Source organism: Ceratotherium simum, chromosome 20, assembly GCF_057802395.1.
Source record: "Ceratotherium simum simum isolate JZ-2026a chromosome 20, ASM5780239v1, whole genome shotgun sequence".
Classification (NCBI taxonomy): Eukaryota; Metazoa; Chordata; class Mammalia; order Perissodactyla; family Rhinocerotidae; genus Ceratotherium; species Ceratotherium simum.
The window spans coordinates 55,405,645-55,427,306 of record NC_141919.1 but is presented as its reverse complement, the minus strand read 5'-3'; the positions used below and the strand labels follow the sequence as shown (position 1 = coordinate 55,427,306).

General features: G+C 51.5%; 1 protein-coding gene across 2 annotated transcripts in view; it reads left to right on the top strand.

Annotated features, from left to right (window-relative positions):
• The window catches only part of FAM120A (family with sequence similarity 120 member A), a 111,507-nt gene that overhangs the window by 50,884 nt on the left and 38,961 nt on the right, over positions 1-21,662 (top strand). For both annotated transcript variants that reach the window (XM_014797002.2, XM_004442734.3), the window contains exons 6-8: positions 9,186-9,283; positions 9,527-9,807; positions 19,729-19,816. In XM_014797002.2, coding sequence (XP_014652488.2) covers positions 9,186-9,283; positions 9,527-9,807; positions 19,729-19,816 — 467 coding nt within the window. The remainder of the gene's footprint in view (positions 1-9,185; positions 9,284-9,526; positions 9,808-19,728; positions 19,817-21,662) is intronic.

Below are 21,662 nucleotides of genomic sequence, written 5' to 3'. Positions count from 1 at the left end.
GGATCCAGGTCTTAATGGGCCTCAAGAATCTGTGTTTTCAAAAGGAAAACCTTCCTGGCCAGGTCCACGTGGCCTGGCATCGAGGAGCGACTGCTGTGTCTTGTGCCTTTCCTTCTGAGCCTGTGTCCTCTGTGGCGTTGAGTGGACCCTCAGGTCTGCACACAGTCGTCGGTGCGCCACACAGTGGTGTGGCGTCCACAGCAGGAAGTGCACACGCTCCCTGTCCCCTTGCCCTGCGGTGCTGGGAGGCCTGCTCTGCGGAGTGTGAGAAGAAGATGTGTTCTGGTCCATACTGTCTTTGCCCTGTGGACTCCCAGAAATGATCTGTTCCTAGGTAGATTTTTTAAATGAGTTTACCAGTGAGATTGGTATTATTTTTTAAGCATTTATGCTGTCAGAAACACTGTTGGGCACTGGGGATCTAGAGATGATTGTGGCTTTGTCCTTTCCATCACGACACTTCACGTCCACTGTATCTCACCAGAGAACCTGCAGTCTGCACGGAAGCACAAGTGAGACAGTCAGAATTTTGTTGTCAGCAATGTTTGGTTCCCTGGTTGAGCCAGTAGTTCTCAAACCCTGCTGTGCTTCAGAATCTTTGGCAGAACTTAAAAAATGACGAATAACGCAGACATGCCAGAGGCCCACACACATCCGTGGATGTAGACTCTGTAGCCACGAGCTAATCCTTGGGTGTTTGTAAAAAGCCACACAAGCAAAACCAAGGCCCAGTGTGTCTTCCCGGCCCTTCTCAGTGAAAAGTAGATGGGCTTCCACTACATACCTCTGAGAATGGCCAAAATCTGAACACTGACACCACCAAATGCTGGCGAGGCTGTGGAGCAACAGGAACTCTCACTCATGGCTGGTGGGAATGCAAAGCGGTGCAGCCACTGTGGAGGACAGTTCGGTGGTTTCTTACAAAAATAAACATACTCTGACCTTATGATCTAGCCATTATGCTCCTTGGTGTTTACCCAAATACATTTAAAACTTACATCCACACAAAAATCTGCACAAGCATATTTGTAGCAGCTTTATTCATAATTGCCAAAACTTGGAAGTAACTAAGATGTTGTCCTTCAGTAGGTGAATGGATAAATAAAACTGTGGTCCATCCAGACAATGGAGTATTACTCAGCACTAGAAAGAAATGGGCTATTGAGCCATGAAAAGACATGGAGGAACCTTGAGTGCACATCACTAAGTGAAAGAAGCCAGTCTGAAAGGCTACATACTGCATGATTCCAACTGTGACATTCTGGAAAAGGCAAAACTGGGGGGACAGTAAAAAGATCAGCGGTGGCCAGGGGGTTGAGGGTGGGGAGGGATGAACAGGGGGAGCACAGAGGATTTTTTGGGGCAGTGAAACTCCTCCGTATGATATTATAATGGTAGATACATGTCATTATACATTGTCCAAACCTGTAGAAGGTACAGCACTGAGAATGAACCCTAATGTGAACTATGGACTTTACCTTTTTTTTTGTGTGTGAGGAAGATCAGCCCTGAGCTAACATCCATACTAATCCTCTTTTTGCTGAGGAAGACCGGCTCTGAGCTAGCATCTATTGCCAATCCTCCTCCTTTTTTTTTTTTCCCCTAAAGCCCCAGTAGATAGTTGTATGTCGTAGCTGCACGTCCTTCTAGTTGGTGTATGTGGGACACGGTCTCAGCATGGCCGGAGAAGCAGTGTGTTGGTGCGCGCCTGGGATCCCAACCCAGGCCGCCAGTAGCGGAGTGTGAGCATTTAACCACTAAGCCACTGGGCCGGCCCCTGGACTTTAGCTTTTAATGACAGTGTATCAGTATTGGACCATCAGTTGTAACAGATGTACCACCCTAGTGCAAGGTGTATGCTTTCTGCTTAAGTTTTCTTTAAACTAAAATAACTCAAAAAAATAGTCTGTTAGTTTGAAAAAAAGAGTACATGAGCTCTTTGCTGTGTTCTGTCCGTGTCAGACACTGTGCTGGGTGCTGGACGGTGTGGTCGACAGGACTGATGTCATTCTTGCCCTTGTGGACGAGCAAGATGAGGAATTATACGGGAATGTGAATAAGAAGGTCGAGGAAGACCAACCCGATTAAACCAACACTTGATTAAATCAGAGGCGGTTTCTGCTTGATTGAATTAATATTTAGGGTGGGGTTGAAGGTAAACTAGAAATTTAGCAAGGTGATGATAGGAAGTATATATGCAGAGGAGACAATATGTGCAAAGGTCCTGAGGTGAGAGGACAGGGTATGGAAGGAACAGGAGAATGTGGTTGGAGCACAGGGCAGGGAAGGATGGTCCGGTGATGCTTGTCAGGCTGGCACCCAGTGGCCATGCATGGCCAGAGATTTTGGACTTACTCTTAGGAGTATGAAAGCTCATTGAAGGATATTTCATTGTAAAAACTTAAATTATTTTGAAGCTATCATACATACAATGTATTCGTACAGTAAATGAAACAAACATCCCTGGACCCTTCCTAGTACTGGAGCCCTCCCCCGTCACGTGCCTGCCCCCAGCAGCCTTCCTGAATTTCATGTTAATGGTCCTCTTGCTGCTCTTTACTGTGTCTGTGTCTGTGCTGGGTGCTAACGGAGCCGGGGAGGTAGACGGGCTTCCCTGGCGAGGTTTTCTTTGGAGGGCACGCTCTGTGGAGAGGTCTTGAGAGGGGCTCCTCGGGCAAGGAGAGGAGGGGAGCTGGGAGCGAGGAGGGGCGCGTGCAGAGAGCTGTGTGCAGCCAGAGGAGGGGTCGTTCTGGCGAGAACAGTTGTTGGCAGAGGTGAGGGGGAGGCCCCCGTGGCCCTCACAGCTCCAGCCTTGCAGGTGTGCGTGGCAGTGTGGTCCTCAGTGGGGTGTAAGCCCTCCCAGGAGAGACAGTCAGCTACACAGCTGCTTCTGTGCTTAAGGACAGGGAAGAGGGCGGGTGGGTGGCCGGCCCCATCCGCCAGATCTTCCTCCATCGCTTCCCCAAAAGGGGGGCTTGAAGTGGGAGGGAGGATGCAACAAGCTTACGCTGTTACTGGGGTGATGAAAGCTGTGGGGGGCGAGGGCGGATGGAAGGTGGGAGGTGATAGTGGCCCCCGGTCCCTTGGAACCCAGAAGTGGGAGTTCTGGGGGTGACCAAGGGAGCCTGCAGGGTGGCAGGACTGCACGTGCACAGGAGAAACAGTTGTGCAGAGAGGACCTTTGGAGTAGGAGCTGTCGCTGCTAAGCAAGAAACAGGCTATGCAGTGACCACAAAGGGAGGACCTCCGGCCATTGCGACTGCCTGGGTGCTGGCAGAGGGCCCCGCGGTGTTTCGTCTGGATGGGCTGGCCTGGTCAGGAGGCTGCATCAGCCTGCGTCCTAACAGGCCCCCAAGGCTGGCCCCATTCTACCAGACTGGGTCAGAGTATCCGCATCCACAAAATGCTGAATGACAGACCTTGATGCCGAGCACCGGTGACCCATGCACGTACGAGGGGACACAAATGCCTGAGTATTAAGTGGAAGATTAGGACTCTGTAGCTGGACCCTTGGGATCAGGGCTCAGAAAGTACCTGTGCAAATGGGAGGGAGAAACGAGGGCCGGTCGGTGGCTCTTGTTCCGGGCTGTGGCTTTGCTGGCAGGCGCCACTCTCTGGTGACTGAGAGGGTGGGTTCCCTCGCCAGCTGACCCGTTGACCGCTGCTGGGCTTTCTGGGCTGTGTTAACTGTCTTCTGAAAGTCCAGCTCTACCGCCCAGCAACACACATCCTGGCACGTGAGGGGACGGTCTGGAGACGTCACCCCTGGACGTGAGGACGCAGTCTGAAGGAGGACGCGGCGCCTGCAGGGCATCCTCAGCTGGTGAGAAGAGGCTGCAGTAGTCGTGCAGAACCCGCAGTGCGACCTGCCCAGGGCAGAGGGCAGTGGCGTGTATGCAGATGCCCGGGGCGGCGGGCGGAGTGAGAACCGGTGCTGTCTGCGCTGCTCCGCAGCTCTCAGGACATTGTCACCTGCCTCCTCGCCTGCAGCTGGGCTCCCCGTGCAAGGCCAGCACAGGCCTCCTGCCCTGAGGGCTGGCTGCACCAGCCGAGGGATCCGTGGTGGGACCGACGTGCATGAGGCACGGTAGCTGGCCCTGCTCCCACCCAGCTGTGCGGCTCTGAGGCTCCCCGTCCCTCCCCGGGTTGGCCTGAGTGTGCGCAGAGCCTGTCTCGTGTCCACGGGGGATGCGCTCTGACCTCCTTCACTGGCCCCGTGGCCTCACCTGAGTGTTTCGGTGTTTGCTCTCCTCATGGTCGCTGTTTGCGGTTATCGTCACCAGGTATTCAGTACTGTACTGTTGTGACGCTTCACTAGTAAGGTTTTGAAGTTTGGCGTTCTTTTAAAATTTGTGTAATATTCAGTCTTATAGCTTTGCTTACTAAACCAACTCTTTCCAAGGTTTTTGCTTCAGTTTTATGATGAAAAGCTTTAAATGTAACAGCAGTATGCAGAGGACAGATCATGCGCAGCGGTGTGTCGTGAACAGGTCTAACCAGTGATGGTGTGTGCTTCACCTCTTTCTCTCCTTAACGACACACACTGGGCTTTTCCAAACGTCGTGGCTCCCCCCTCAGACGGGTCTTTATATTTTCTTACCTCATATGTATGGAATAATAAATAGTAGAGTTTTGACTTTTACTTAAATGCCGTATTGTGCATGTCATTCTGCACTTGCCTTTTTTGAGACGTGTCTGTGTTCTTCCGCTGTCGTCTCTGTGAAGCTGATACACCTGGCGTAGGTGTGACCGCCCCGGGTCCCACTGAACGGATCTGCAGGGAGGCGGAGGTGTTCCCGTGTTGCACAGGAGGTCCACCGGTTCTTACTTCTCCTTTCCCCTCGGTTCCCAGGCAGACGGTGGGTCTTCTCCACTGCTCTGTGACCTTGCATTCAGGCTTTCGAGAGTTTGTTTTAGTTGATGTGGTATGAGGTGTTAGAGGCTGTCTGGTCTTGTGGCTTTTTGAAAGCTTGTTTTTTTAAAAATCTGAAAATTAGTCATCTTGGAAGAAGTGAGAATCCGCCCTCGTTTCAGCTGCTGTGTGGTTTACAAGACGGTAAGGTGTGTCCACTTGAGGGGGACACAGCTCGTCGGCAGGTCTGGTGGCTTCTTGGTGTTGGTGATGGGAGGACCACCAGCTCAGTTCACTGGGGGCCCCGAGTGAGGCCATCAGCGTTGTCTTTAAGGGTGTGTTCTGACATCCACAGGTGGATGGAAGGCGACTTGTCTTGTTTGATCGTGGGTGTACGACCATGTGGGTGCCGAAGGAGAGTTACGTGTTCCTTCTCTGCTTTCTTGAGCTTCCCTCAGTTGGTGCAGACACTAGTGTTCTTTGCTATTTAACGCCTACAACTCAAGCTCAGGTTAAGTGAACCCAGGAGCTGAGTACATTAGGTTGAATTTGAGACTCTCGCTCTCCAGGCTTGGGCACCAAGTGGATTTGAGCGGTGCTGCACCCTTGGAGGTGCACACGCATGTTCTCCAGACTCGGGGACAGAAGAGGTTTGGGCAGCAAGGGAGGCTGTAGAAGCAGCAGCTGCCTCCTGGCCGCGGCATGTTCCTGTACTCAGTCAAGCAGTCAGGAGAGCAGCCTTGCCGTGTGGAGCCGCTCTAGCCAGTTCTAGAAAGTTCTCTGTTACATCGACTTGAAGCGGGCTTCCCTAGACAAGTGTGTCCCCTTCATTCATAATCCTTTGATATGCCCACTTGCTTCATTCATGACCTTGCTCTTCTTGGCCCCGTACTCAGCCTTCTCTCCGAGGGCTTCCCTCCTGGACGGTGGCCTCGAGCTCGTCCCTTCGGGCCTGGTGGCACCGTGGCGCCGGCATCAGTTGCCTCAGCTCCGAGCTGCAGGGGTTCGTGCTCACCAGAAACAGACAAGGCTCAGTCTTCTCAAATCAGATGACTCCACCGGCCTGCCGGACTCCAGAGGCCAGTCTCCTGTCGGTTCCCACTGTGCCCCTGCCCACTCTGCCTTCCGGAAGCTATTCATCTGGGAGAGGATGGAAACAAATTACACAAAATTCTCCTTCATAACTTGGTGCCGTAGTTTCTATAGAGTATTGGCATTGAGTAAGTACATCCATTTCAACATGGTTAATGTAGTCGGGAAATTTTGCTTTGTTTTTTTTGTAAGTATTGACAACTAGTGTTGGTGTTAGGGAATATATTGACTTAATTTGAATCTGAAGTTTCAAAGTGGTATTTTTTGTGTGACACTTAAAAATCATGCATTGGCATCCAGCTGCGTTACAGAATTAAAGAAATCTATTTGTAATGTAACTTCTCCACCGTAATATGCCCAGGAGTAGGTGAATATTTGTTAGGCTGGGCCAGGGCTAGAGGCTGGGGTAGGGCAGATGAGTTCTCAGGAGAGCTTCTTGGTTAGCACCATTCCTTTTTGAATCTGTCTTATTGTAATTCAGAGAAAAGCTGGGCAGCTTCACACAGGCCGAGTAAGTAGTTTGAGGAGCAAGCCCCTGGACGGTGCCTTGTCTCCGGGGTGCACGGCTGCGGGGGCTGCTCTGCTCTCTATTCTCAAAGAAGTCCTTAATAGTTAGAAAATATTTTTTAAATTATGAAAGTGTTTTTCATATAGTAATTAAACACTTTTTTCCACTTTTTTCTCCTGTCGTCTGTCTTTAGTCTGCGTACTTTCCTAACAAAAGCCCACCTCTTTCAGTTTGTGGGAGGAAGAGAATGAGCAACTGGTGGTGTTAGTCTCCACTCCATGAGCCAGTGTCACTTCTGAGAAAGACGTCCTTGTCACACAGAAGACAGACAGTGGCTCTGCCCAGCTGCACAAGGGCCTCAGCACAAGAACGGATCGACAGGGAGGTGTGCAGGACGCAGAGGCAGGCCCTGGCTTCTCAGGCCTTTCTGCAGTGTCCAGAGAAGTGTAGACAAGTTAATTCACTTCCTGGACTATGGTATGGTAGAACAGTGACCAGCTCTGTGGATTCTCAGGTTTATTTGTGATCAGTGATTGCAACATGATTTTATAAAACGTTCTTTCCTTGGAAATCTTTGCATTTAAGTTACAGTATAGTTGGTTTTTGTTTTTAAGGAAAGTGTGCTTTTCAGGAAGTTTCTAGCATATAATGTCCAGAAATAGAGTGAAGCAAGAATGCCCATCTTCCCTGAAATGGTGCTGCTGGAGGGTTGGCGAGGCAGCCTTTCGTGTTCTCAGACGTCCAGTGTGGGAGGTCAGCCGTGAGAGGCTGTGAACTAGACTCTTAGAGTGATTTAAGTGACAGTGTTAGAGTTTAAATGGATTTCATAACATTCTTTGGCCCAAGATCTGGCTGCGGTTCAGAATCACCTGAGAAGGGACTTGAACAGTGACAGCGTCTTGTATCTCACACTCAGAGGTTCAGATCTTGTGGACTTGCTGTTTGATCAGGAATGTCTCCTTGTGTGTATGTGCACGTGCATGTGTGTATATGTGTGGTAAACGTGTGTGTGTGCATGTGTGTGTATGTGTGTGCATATGTGTGTGGTGAACGTGTGTGTGCGTGTGTGTACATGCGCTGCTGACCCTGTGTGCACAAATGTCGGCCTCACTGTTCCCAGCCACGTTCCCACTGTCGTGTCTGCAGGGTAGAGAGTGGAAGCTGGGCCAAGCTTTCTTGCTGTGTGAGCTGGATCAGAGGCCTAGGGTGTTTCTGAGCTTGAGGCGGGAACTTGGTGAGAGAATTTCTGCGGATTGTGGCTTCCGAGACTTGTGAGTCTTGTGTGGTGGGAAGAGGTGAGCAATGGCCCGAGCCTCGGCGCCTGCAGTGTCCGTGTGGCCGGGACGGGGCGTGTGCTCCAGGCTCCACCAGGACTGGATTGGCTCAGGGGCCGGTCAGGCGTCAGTGGGAGTTTTCTTTCAGAGAAGGCGAGAGAGGTTTGGGCACTTGATTTATTATTATTTTTAGTCAGATTAAATGTGTTTATTTACTTAGGTGAGTCGGTCGGGTGTGAGTTAGTGGCGTGTGTGTTTCCCGCCTGGTGTTACTCAGATTCCGGCATTGGAGAGACGCTCTTCCTGGTACAAGACGTTGGCCCTCAGGTGTCTCGAGGCTTGGTTTTGTTCTGTTTTTAGAAGACACCGGAAGACAAGACCGTGTATCTACGAGGCCTCCAGTGGGGTTTGTCGGGTTTTCTCACAGTGTCCCCGCAGTCTGAGTTGTAAGGACACTGGGTCTCACGGTACCTCAGGCCTGTCCTCACAGCCTGACCTTGCAGGCACGCCGTGCCGCACCTGATTGTCTCCTCCCTGTGTTTATGGCATTAGTAAATAATTCCTGGTATTTTGGAGTGTGTTTGACATCAGGCGACACTAGTCCCCATCCTCGCCTGTCTGGGGGCATTGCCCGCTCGCTTTGCTCATGCTGGCCGACTTCTCCCCGGCCCCGCCTCTCCTCAGACCGACAAGGAGACCAAGGTCATGGGGGTGGAGGTGGCCAGGCTGGGGGCTGACTGCTCTGTCACGTCTGAAAGCTGATGAGGACCCAGTCCTGACGTGTTTGCAGCAACTTCTCGTGGCTTCCGTTCTCAGCTTCACAGGATGGTGGAGAGCCAACGCCAGCGTGCGTCAACCAGTTCAGTCACCTCCTGGGAGAGCAGAGTCTCAGATGACCCACCTGTCGTGCGTGCTGCAGTGTGGGACCTGATCATGGTCTCGTTAAAAATGAAAAGCAAACCAAAAGTATAGGCAGCGACTACCACAGTTCACTTTTTATATTTAAAAGCTTGCTAGTAGCTAAGAACCTAATTTTAGGTGTAAAGTGGTTTAAATAGGAATGTTCTTTTGCTTCAAAAGGGAGGGGAAGTTCTCTGTCCCTGTCTAGTTCCGTTAGTGCCCACAGTGTCAGCAGTGGACAGAGACCCAGTGAACAGGAACACCTGTTAAATTAGAGGCACTCGAGGAAACGAACAAGAGCAGAAACACACTCAAAAGTTAACTGAAAATTCTTGAAAGTTAAAATCCCAGCCCCAGTGTATAGACTTGGTCATCATAAAGTCCGGTGTTTTTAATGTGAACGTGAATTTCTAAGGGTTTCTGAGGAGGGGCCCCATGGTGTGTTGGCACCTGCAGAGGCACAAGGCAAATGGAGACGGGGGCCAGCACCACAGTATCCTGGGGAGGTGTCCTCTGCTCATGGTCGTGTCATTGTTCTCTTTCTGCTTGGACCACACAGCCAGACCCAGTCCGTTTGGAATGCCTGGGATGCTGCCACCGTACGTGCCCCCACAGATGCTCAACATTCCACAGACCTCTCTGCAAGCCAAGCCCGTGGTAAGGCCTTCCCATCCCTTTCCTTTTGCAGCTGGTCTGCCGGGCCTGGGTGGGGACAGCTGCCTTGAGCATAAGTGTCACATCTCAGCGAACACTCAGATAACGTCCTAAGCTCTTGTATTGATATGTGGCGCCGGTGCCAGGGTTTGTCGAATTAGAACTTTGCCAAGATCGGGCACTGCTCATGGGCGCTGGGCCTGTGGGCAGCATGTGTGTGTGCGTGACCTGTGCCCTCTGTTTCAGACCCCACAGGTGCCCGGCCCAGGCGCCCCGGGCCAGGGTCCACACCCCTACAGCCTCGCTGAGCCGGCCCTCACCCTGGAAACGAGCGGGAAGAATCTGACTGAGCAGAACAGCTACAGTAACATTCCTCATGAAGGAAAGCATACTCCACTGTATGAACGGTCCTCCCCGATCAACCCGGCCCCGAGTGGCAGTCCCAACCACGTGGACTCGGCATACTTTCCTGCTTCTTCCACGTCGTCATCTTCAGACAATGACGAAGGCAGTGGAGGAGCTGCAAAGTGAGTGGTGTGCGTGGTGTGGGCGCCTCCCAGAACTGTAGTGGCCGCGAGGCTCGTTAGGTAGCTCTAGTCCCTGGGGAGCCGCCTCCCGCCAGCCGCCGTGGCGCCCAGAGTTGTGCTCAGAGATGCAGTTGGTTGCAGGTAGGTGACAGTCACTCTGTTCTCAGACCCGGGCTCCTTGGACGTGGAGGAAGGAGGAGGCTGCTGTCTCCTCAGGGTGTCCAGGGTTCAGCATCTGTGCTGTGCCAGCCGTCGTCTCAGGCCGCTCCTCTGCTGGGGGCAGTTCTAAGAAAATTGGTTTGTGTGACCACCAAATGTGTGTGCGATCTGGCGAGATGCCCTAACTCTTCTCTCGGGCTGTGACCCCGTCCTGTCCCCAGGAAGCAATTCCAGGTAGACGCCTGTGGCTTTCAGCCCCGTGGCCCCTGGGTCAGTGGGAACTCTGAACTTCCTCTCCTCCCGAGTTCATTGCTTGAGTTGCATCTCAACAGCTCATAGGGCTAAATAACACTGTTCACCCAACCAAAACCATAGAAATCTGCCAGACAGACCAAGGCTGGAATTCTCCGTGTGGAGGAGCATTTTAAACAACTTGTGTCCCCAAGTAAATGAATTTTGAAACACACAAATTGTTAGAATCTGATCAAGAAGGTCTTAAATGTACAATCCTCCTCCTCCCCTTAAATAACCTTATGTTTCTAAGAAACCTGATTCAGAAAAAAGGAGAAGAAAGGCAGCCTTTCTCTATGTCTGCGTCTCCTCTTTGTGGGTTTGAACTCTGGTTCATGGGGTGGGTGGATGCCCAGGGCTGGTTAGTGCTGCGGCTGTTTCTACTGTAGGAAACCTGAGACAGTGTCCTGTCTTCCTGTGGGTTCTTACTGAGAGTGTCACCCGACTCCGGGGAGCTTTCCTCTTTTGTCCTCTTTTCTCCATCTGTAAAATGGGTACTAACGTCTGCTGACCTCGGGCGGCAGTCACCAAGGAGTTTGCTACAATCTGAGGATTGCACCGTGGAGCAGAGAAGCATCAAGTGCGTAAAGGCTTACTCACTGTATGTGCAATCGTAAAATGCTGAAGTGAAGTGAGAAGTGGAAATTCAGCATTCAGACTTTTAAATTAACCGTCTGTAAAGATAATGTGTTTAAGACGTAGTGACTGAGAATCTCTGGGTGGGGCTCAGGAATCTGTGTATGTGAATGAGCGCCCGGGGACTGTGCTGCACACGGCAGTCTGAGAACAGCTGGTAGGTGTCTCAGAAGCCCTTCCGCTCTAAGGCCCTGGGAGTTTTCTTTTAAAAACTGACTCCTGTCAGCGCGACCAAGGGATCTGAATGGTACAGGTTCGTCTCAGTAAGAAGCGTTCTTTCTAGACTCTGAAGCACAGGCGGAAATGCGACACAAGCAGAAGTACGTGCTGGTGACACCCGTGGGAGCCAGCAGAGCCCTGGCCCGTGGAGGTCTGGGACACCCTGGTCCTCGGGAGCTGCCCGCCTAATTTGGCAAGCTGCCCTGTGAGGAGGCGAGTCGGCCTTGAGAGCCCTCCTCTTGTCGTCTTCAGCGCTGCCCTGTTGCCGAAGGTTCTGGTTGGTGTCACCTTCCCTGGACCTTCTCTGTTCCTGGTCGCCGCTCCAGCCTCTGGGCTCTGTGGTGCTCACTGTCTGTGCCCTGGCTTTGGCGTTCTCACTCATTTTCTGGAGGAACCTCTGGAAGGTGCACTTCTCCTGTGGGGCTGGTGTGGGCATGGCGTCCTCCTTGTGGTGTGAAGTGGTGAAGCAGGCGGAGCACGTCCACGACCTGGAGTCCAGAGACGGTGGAGTCGTGCGGCTCCGCTTGACTCTGCTTCCCCCTTTGTTACAGCAGCTAAGAGAGAAGAAACTGAGGGGGAGAAGGGGGACGGGAGCTTGTGCCTGAGGCTTCAGGGTCGTGGACCAGGCAGCAAGGGCCTGGGTCAGCCCTGACTACAGGCGTCCCCTGCCTGTGGCAGGATGCCGAGATGGCGTTCACGATGTTCAGGGCAGGAGGGCCTGCTGAGTGTGTTGTGTGCGTGCACTTGAGGCCTTGCACAGGACAGAAGAGCGCTCTCCTGGTTCAAAACTCGGTAGGAGCAGTAAGTCAGGACTCGTTTACTGTGGTTTGGACTTGGGTTGGGACCCCTGCACCTACCCGGTGCTCTCAGCATGGTCTTGAGGGGAAGAAATCATCATTCATTCAGCCAAGCCACACTTGGGCACTTGCTGTCTACCAGTGGGCGTGGTGGCGGGCAGCACAGACATGGCGTGGTGTGGGGTGTCTGTGAGAGGTGAACAGGCAAACCCAAGCAGTGAGCATGCAAAGAAAACACCAGACGAAGAGGGATGAGACGGGAGCGCGTCCCGAGAGGCAACATTTGGGCTTTGACAGAATGGGGAGAGCCAGGACGGAGCCAGCTGTGTGTGGGGTGGAAGAAGGGAGGTTGAGGTGGCCTGACCAGCAGGAGGCCACACGAGGTGGAGGCCAGATGGTGTAGAGTCTAGACTATTGTAAGCACAGCGTGAAGCCTCCACAGCGCTGGCTTAGAATGGCCCTGGGGCTGGAAGGATCCCAAGGTTTCTTTGGAAGTGAGTTTGCTGGGATCTGGGTGCTGCTTGTCCTCGGGGTGGACAGGTGTCAGGGTGGCGGGGCCGTTTAGCTGGGGAGTTACTGCACCGTTGAAGTCGAGCGCCTCCAGTCCTAACAGCTCCGGCAGGCTGACTGTGGACATGCTCGTGGTGGCTCTACCCTGAGATGTTGCCTTGTCCAGCAGCAGAGGGGGAGGCTCGCCACCGGCTGTGGCTGGGTGTGCCCCTCCCGGGTCCCCATGGCCCTTTGCTGTGCGAGCCCCTCAGGCGCTGCACTCCCCCCACCCTATATCCCAGGTGCGGGTAGATGGTACCAGAATGTGGGAGAGTCCACGAAATGCATGACTGCGCCTGCCCAACAGAAATCAGAGGGTGGTGCTGATGGGTGAGGGGAGCTGTTAACTTCCCTGGAGTAAAAGGGAGTTAACCCCCCAAAGCGTCCTACAAATTAAGGGGTGTTTCAAATGGCAGAGAATGTAGACATGCAGTTCACAGAGGAAAGGCAGTGGTCAGTGAGCATACCAAGGATGCTGCTCACCCTCACTGAAGATAGAAGAATGCAGCATAAACTGTGACAGGGCACCTTTTCTTAGCCTGTGGGATTGGCAGACACTTGTTCTAAAGATGAGGTTCAGCAGGATATAAATGGGTCAAGTCCTGGCAGCTGCCTGGTGTTTGTGGTTGCCGCGTCCAATAGCTGTGGGTCCTCCCGGGAGGGTCTCACCATTCTTGTGCACAGGTGGGATGGTGGGCATTCCAGAGCAAAAGACATGTGTGTCTGTGTGCGTGTGCCCCCCAAATGCTGGCAGTGGGGCCTTCCTTACAGGGAATCCCATGGAGACCCCCAGAGAGTGTTCTGACGTGAAAGGAAGTGCCTGCTGAGGCGTGCTGTGGAGGAGCAGCTGCACAGACCACGGCCGGGTGACTGTGCTTCTGGGCTGGTCCTTGGGCTCGGATGGTGGCACCTTCACTGTGTGTGTGCGCGTATGCTGTATGTGTGTGTGTGATGCACGTACATATGATGCACACATGTTGTATGCATGTCCATATGTACGCACACACTCTATGTTTCTACGTTTGCACGCACACATGATGCATGTACATACATGTGTGCACATAAGCGCGTGCATGGTGTATGTACACGTGTACATAGGGCCTACGGAACGCACGCATATATGGGGCATGCATGTGTGTATGTACATGTGCACAGTGTATGTATGCATGCACATATGTATATACACATGCATGTACACACATGTCTCTCTCTGTGTGTGTATACATACATGCGTGTTCTCTGTAGGCCCTATCTTTTATCCACCCCCTTTTCCCTCCCTTTTGAATCCCATATCCGGGGTTTCAGCCTCTTTAGCTGGGAGTGTTCAGGCGTCTTCCCCACGCACGGCTGGAATGGACGTCCATGCTAGATGAGGAGTCTGGGGCTGCGAGAGGCCCCTGTGCATAGCTGTGGTGATCGGCTGTCCCCCCAGGACTGGGGTGAGCGACATGGACACACCTCGGAAGCTGCACTGAGTCTCCTCACGACGTCTCCCTTCACTCCTGCAGAACGGCCTTCCGCCCCTGCTGTGGCGCCGTGTGTGTCGGGGGACCAGGCTGGTGCCTGTGCAGTATTCCAGACCCCTGACTGTTATTTCGAAGTAAATTAAGAAAGGAATGTGCTGCTTTCTAACTAAATAATCTTTTCTCCTATTCCTTTACTTACAGTGTATCAGCATATACTTCTATTCTTGGTTAAAATTTTAAAAAAACTAAGGCAGTGTTCTTGTTTTTCTTCTCTTCTTTCCTGGGTTTTGCCAAATCCTTGTAATCCTGTTCTGGTTGAATCCTTGTGGAGGTATTTATTTTACGTTATTTTCATAGATTCATTGGCTTTTAGAATTTTGATCAAATCTGAGGTTGCTAATTTGAAGTTTTTAGTTCTTTGTTTTGTATTTTTTTTCTAATTACCATCTCAATACAGAGTTATAGAATTCAAACATTAGAGAGTACAGTATAGGAAATCCCCCCGATCCCACCTCTAGAAATATAACTGTTTTCAAAAGATTGATGAATATTAAAACACCTTATTTTTTGTGTGTACACTACCATATGGTTTTTACAATAATCGGATCTTATCTTAGGGACAGCAACTTGCCTTTTTTCCTTTTTTATATTTAATATACTTTTCTAAGTATGTGATCTGATTCGTATAATGTTATAGTTTATAAATGTAAATATGTGTATGTGCACTGAATATTGCTTCAATGTTGTTGTGTGTTATTACTGACTTTTTTTTTTTTTGCTGAGGAAGATTTGACCGGAGCTAACATCTGTGCCCATCTTCCTCTATTTTGTATGTGAGTTGCCGCCACAGCATGGCTGCCGCCGAGTGGTGTGTGTCTGTGCCTCGGAACTGAACCTGGGCCACCAAAGTGGAGCACGCCAAACTTAACCACTATGCCATGGATCTGGCCTCCTGACATTTTTAAATGGATGTTTAGAAGTTCTGTTAGGAGAGAAGACTAACTTAATTTTTCTCCACTTTGTGACTGCACTTGTGTAGATTTCTTCTGTTTCCCTGTACGTTTACGTACACATGGGTTCTGAGGTGTTGTGTCATGGTGGCATTTGTTGGATGAGCTTTGCAGGCCCCACGTGGCCCCTGTGGGACTGGGCCTGGGCTGTGGAGGGTGAACCTCAGGAAGGCGGCTCGTCGCTGCCTGTGCCTGGGGGACTGTGGACCAGCCTGGGGACGCAGTCTCCCAACCTCCCATGGCTGTTCCTGCTGGATTCTGGATGCCACTCGTGGCTGTGTGACATGGAGCTCGCTGGCCTGGTGCACAAGCGTGGGTGAGAGGCCTCTGCATTGTTTGTGAATTAAATCAGCTGAGGAGTAGCCACAGTAAGTGATAGCTATCGTTCTTATTAAAAAGTGACTATAGGCACCATAAAAACCAGAACTCTGATTTCATTTTTAATGTAAAGTACCCAAGGAGTTTCATTCAGATCAAGGTGATTTGGTGTCCCAGGAAATATGCTTCTGATGCGTCTTTTTCCTCTGAGTGGAGCTGGTGTTTTCCTTGTACTCTGAGTCCTCTCAGGCTCCCTTTCCGAAGAGGCTGTATGGTTCACAAAGAGAATTACCCTTCACCCTGCCCAGCTTCCCCCGTACACACTGGCTTCATCAGTGCAGACTTTCCTTTCAGGTTGTTATGCTGTTGTGCCAGACAAGTGGCTACTTTACATTTGTATTTTGACTTTTTGACACAAGGTAACATTTCTAATATCTTCTCATAAAAACGATTCTGAATTACTTTTATGTGTTGGCAAAAATTCATAACTATCTGTGCCGTCTCGAGGAGGTCTGTGTGTGTTCTACCACCCACCGAGGCGCGTGCGTTTTCCGTGGGCTCGGCGGTCACGTCGGTGTCTCCGAACCCTCCCTCGGTCTCAGGAGAGGCCTGCAAAGTCCTGAGGCACGTGGGAGAAGCAGGCGGACCCCAGCCCCGAGTGACTGCTGCGTAGAGACATAGGGGTGGGACCAGCACTTGCTCTGTTCCCGACTTTGGTGACAGACCCTGGATGTGTGGCGGGAGCTGAATTTGGGGCTAGGGAGACTGTGTGCGTCTCGAGCTTCCCTTGCAGCACGCGGGAGTCGGAGCACCCAGCGCCCAGTCCCCTCTGTTCCCGAGCTGAGGCGCGGGCCGAAGTGAAAAGGTGCGCATGCCTGTTGAAGTCACCTCAGGTTGACCTCACCGGGTCCTCGAGCACACTTGGTGTTGTCACTATGGGTTTGTTCTCCCACTTTCCTGTCATGATTGGTTTCTCCTTTTGGTTTTGTTTGCCTTTCCTTCTTTCCTGTTGACACGTGAGTCAGCCTGTGGGCAACGTGGTCTTCCTTTTCTGCTCTGTCATGGCAAACTGCACTCATGGCCTCGGTGACGAGAGTGCAAAGTCACAGTGACAGCTCAGACACTTCTACACTCGGTGTGAATGGGCACCAGTCCATTTCCATCCTGGCATCACTGACAAGCTGACCAGAAAACATGTGGGAAAGAATTCCGCGTGTAGGGTGGTTTGCTATCTTGAGTAGCTTTAGTGCAGGAAAAGCCTGGCGTGTCCTGGCGTGAATATGGCCTCACTGTGCCTCTCCGAGGGGCCGCAGGGCCTGGTGTGGTGCTGGCCCTTCTCTCCGTCACCGTTCCGGGCAGAGGGTAGTTGCCTTCTGTTGTCTGGAATGGTGGTGTGGCTGTGCGTGGATCCCTTCTCTCTGAGCCTGGACCTCGCTAGCCGGGAGCCATACCTTGGGGTGTGCAGGAGAGTTCAACTCGAGAGTGCACGAAGACCTCCCGCCCGGGCCGTCCGCTTCCCTGTAGCCTCTGGTCTCAGCAGGTCTCCCCGGGCACAGTTGATGCAACGTCTCGTCTGCGTCAGCAGTTCCAGGTGTGACTGCGAGATGTGAGCAGTTGGGTCGAATGAAACCTAACTGTATGTAGAAATATTCTGAAATCCCTAATCCATCTGTTCTTCAAGATAAGACATTTGTCATATTCAGATATTTTGTTTTCTTAAGTTGTAAAGTAGTAATTAGTTACCCTATTGAGATATTCTGGACATTAAAAAAATTGACTATTGTCTAGATGCTTGTCAGGCAGAATTTTAGGTTTTATGGTATGATTATTAGAAGTCCATATGAGCGTCTAGATTATGACATTATTTTTAGTTTGATAATCTATATAGAACAAAACTAAGATTTACAGGTAGAGGTTCTGTGTGATCTTAGGTGGGACAAGCTTTCCACTTGAATAGCGAGGCACGGTCTCCCCACCACACTGTCCCTCTGCTGTGCCAGCGCACTTGGGGGGCTGCGTGTTTAATGGCTCCTTCATGTCACGTAAAAGAGAAGCCAGGTCTGCGCTTTCTTTGCCGTGTGCTCTTGTGCTACGGTTGTGTGATTTCTTCATTCACAATAAGTAGAGACAGTGCTGAGATCCATGCCCTGAAGGAGACAGCGGTGAGAGTGGCAGGACGGGGTTCAGGGAAGGCCCTGAGGTGACGCTGTGGCCAAGCCCTGCAGGATGAGGTGTCACGTGTGAAAGCTGCAGTCTGTCGTGAAGAGGGAGGGCTGCAGTCCAGCAGAGCGAGAAGGTGCTTGTCCCCCCCACGGCCTCAACCAGGAGCTCGAATGCGGGACGTGTGATGACTTCCTGTCCGTCCGTGAGAAGAATGCTCGGCGCATTTTCCTCGGGGAAGGGAGTCTCTGCAGTAGATCAAGGGGGGCCTCTGGGATGTCAGCCTTACATCTCGATTTGGTTGCTTACGTGGCGCGCTCAGTTCCTGGACGTTCACTGAGCCATTCACTTGTGACTGGTGTATTTTCTTTGTAGGTATATTATACTTAAATGTTTAAAATGTTAAGTAATAGATGTTATATCTCTTTATAAAACTTGTAAGTATCCAAATAATTTGTTCTGGAATTTCACTGAATAAACGTCACTGACCTTTTTATGAAGAAGTACGTCAGCGGCTCTGCTGATAGCACGTTCTGGGTCACTTCAGAGCTTCTGGCCTTCCTCCTTGCTGTCAGGTGCTCGAGGTCACAGTCCTGGCGCAGTTAGCACAGAGCGGCTCACTGGTTCACGTGCTGCCCGGTGTGCACGCAATGAATAGCTGGGTAACCAGAATCAGCTCTTAAACCTGTCCCAGCTTCTCGTCCGCTCTCCCCTGGGTGGCTGCTTCTCTGTCTGACTTGAGACAGGGTGGATCGCTACGCCCTTGGGAAACCTGCATTTCCCAGTGGGCGCCTCCTCCTCACCACCAGGGTGTCCTCTGGTTTTGCAGTTGTCGCTTGAGCTCGCACATGTGACTGGACAGACCAGTGGTTTCTCTGAGTCCTCACTGAAGGCCAGGAGCCTGGACACTGGGTAACCGGGCAGCTGGGCTGCCCCCGTTTCCCATGGAGGCCTTGGGGTGTCCCTTCCTGGGACTGGGGTCAAGGAGCTAGAATGAGGCTCTGGGATATCACCATGTGGGACAGTGTTCTTGGTTTAAGATGGGACAGCCTTCTCATTTCTCCTCTTTTTGCAGCTTTTTTTTTTTTTTTGTAATGAAACTAAAATGAAGTCAGTTGGAAAATAGGAGAATTAGTGGGTTTTAAAGTCTTTCCATCCATCACGTGGGTCAGTTAGAAAGGCAAGCCAGATAACAGCTCCCTGCGCTGGCATGCCTTATAGCCAGCACTGGTTTTAGAAGCTAATTTTGGCGAGGAGCCCTGCAGGGGAGGGACGAGTGAAGGATGGATGCCTGGAGCTGCCCCGGCCGTCCCCACCGTGGCATCGTCCCATCTGCTTGGGGCTGCAGCTAGGGGGTGGGACCTGATCCCTGCTCCGGCAGAGCCCCTGCTCCCCCCAGGATAATGCTGTTCACAGAGTTTGCCCGGGGACTGCAGTAAACTTCCCTTTGCGATGTGGCCCGTAATACACAAACAGAGACCTTAGGAAATAATACCATTCATACCACATTCTCTGCATCTGGTCTGTTCCATGTCAGTTTTTAAAAAATGCTGGTTAAACCCGCTAAATTGTTTTCTCAGGCTACTAATGGGTCACAACCCACAGTTTTTAAAAACTGCTGATTGAAATACCTCATTCTGGCATTTGAGACTCTGTAATCTTCCCCATCTCTTTTCCCCACCCGGTTTTTACTGCTTGCCAAAGCAAGCCATTCCCCAGATCAGGTTCAGTTAACTCCGTTCTCCCAGCTCACAACTCTGTTCCTGCTCTGGGCCTGCGCGGCGCCCTCTTTCCCGCCTCTGACGGGCATGCATGCGCCATCCCCAGCCTTGGCTGCCACGTCCTTCCCATGAGCGGGCTGGGGGGGGGGGGGCCTGTGTGTGGTCACGTGGCACGTGATCCTTTACATTTATACGTGAGTCGTGAGGAGTGTCTGCTCCAGATAACATTTGCTCTTCTGCCTGATGCTTGGCAATTAAATGTGGCTTTTATCTTGTTTCTCCAAGATGGCTGAGCTCCTTGAAGGTGAGGCTGTCCCCTCTGTGCCGCGGGCACTTGCACATCCTGGGTCTCTAGGGCGCGTGGCGAGGCCCAGGCGAGGAGCTCAATGTTCTCCCCACAGTGAGGGTCACCACGGGCCGCCTAAAGTAGGCACAAGTGTCCCTGTGGTTGGAGTCTCCTGGAGGTGTTTGTGGGGGCGGTGGGATCAGTAAAGCGCCCCGTACCCTCGAGTCTGTGGCTTGCGCTGGCCCTTATCCTTGTGAGCGTGTGGGAGTGGCCGACACTAATCAGTCATCCTGTTCATTTTATGTGCAGCCATATCAGTGGGAACAAAATCGGCTGGGAGAAGACAGGAAGCCCCTCGGAGCCTCAAGCACGGGGAGACTCAGGAGACCAAACAAAGGTAGTCGAGCACACCTTCCCTTCTTTAGTCCTGATGCCCAGGGGCCAAAGGACAACTCGCTCTCTCTTTTTAAGCCTGTTGTGATTAATACAGACACTGGGAGGGGGGAGGGTCGCAGATACGTGGGGAGAGGGGAGGGTCATAGACACTGGGGGTAGGGGAAAGAGGACCCCTGGGCCCTGCCACCCCTGCCTGCTTTCTTTCCCACGACAGGTGGGGCCTGGTGAAACCCTGCCCCGTGTGCTGGCTGCAGAGTCTTATCAAGAACTTAGAGCTTCCAGAACCCTCGTCTCTGTGGGGTTTTTGTGGGGATTAAGTGAGAAGGTACCTCGGGTGTATACATTAAAAATGAAAATAAACTACATTTCATTTCCCCCTGTTTTCTACATCAGCCTGTTAAGAGTGATCTCTAGAAGGATCTTTTGGGTTGCAAAGCCGTGTTTGCCCCCACACATGACACTTGGGATGAGCCAGTCTCTAGTTGCAAGCAGGCTTGTCTGTTGATGCTTGAGGTGACGGAGTATCAGAAATCCGTTTAAAACTCTCACTGCTGAACGATTGTCCTGCACACAAGCAATGGAAATGCTCTGTGGGTGCCTGTTTTTTGCGAGGCACCTTCCAGAGCCTTTCCAGCTCTTTATGTCTACATCTGAGGAATGGAGAATCCAGGAAACACTTGTCAGTTATCCACCAGTCGCTCTTGTTAAGACTGATTTTGGCACTCTGTGTTTTAAAGGATAAAATTAACACTTAAGGGCCGGCCCCGTGGCTTAGCGGTTAAGTGCGCGCGCTCCGCTGCTGGCAGCCCAGGTTCGGATCCCGGGCGCGCACTGAGGCACCACTTCTCTGGCCATGCTGAGGCCGTGTCCCACATACAGCAACTAGAAGGATGTGCAACTATGACATACAACTATCTACTGGGGCTTTGGGGAAAAAAAAAATTAACAATTACATACCACTGTAAAGGAGACATTTTGTTTTAAAACAGAAAAATGTCTGTTCTTTAGGGTGGCACAAAATCTGGGAATAAGCATTTATTATTCCTAACATTTATTGTGAGAAAGAAAAAAACCGTTTATCATACAAATAATTACTCTTGGTAAACCATTTGGACTTTACTAAAGTTTATAAAGAGGCAGCAGGAGTCTCCGTCTGCCTTCCGTGTCCTGGGTCCCACTGGCAGGCAGCCATCCTTCTCTAAGGTGGCCATTGGTGTCCATGCTCCTGTTCCTGCGGGGACCTGCCGGATTTTGGCGGTTGGTTGTTACAGCGTGGGTGTTTCTCACTAACAATATATCGTGCACATATTTCTATGTCAGTATATATAGATCTGACTCATCATTTTTAATAGGATTATCTTATTTTTTCCTGTAATTTTTGGTAAACGGTTTCCTGCTTATACTTAATTTGGGGCTGTATAATGACCAAAGAGAATTCCTGAGTGTGGGGTTTTGTTTATTCTGTAAATGCCAGCTGTGGTGGTGAAGAGAAGGCCTGAGTCGGACCTAGACATGAGTCCTAGTTCCACGAGTTTCTGGTCACATAATCGTGACAAATGACATACCCTCTCTGGGCATTAGTTCTCATCTGAGTGAGATGGATGCCTCCTCCATGTTAGGCAGGGTCTCCAAGGAAAGCAGAAACACAAGAATTGGCTGACAGGGAGTGAGGTGGGATGGGGAGGCCGCCTGGGGATAGCAACCACAGAAAGCCACTTTCACCCCCCGGGGGCCTCACAGGAGGAGCCGTGGCTGGGGGTCACCAGCAGAAGCTGCTACAGTCCTCCAGGCTCCCACCCCAACATGGGCACGGTGGGTGTCCACTCGCCCTCCCTCTGTCCGAGGCG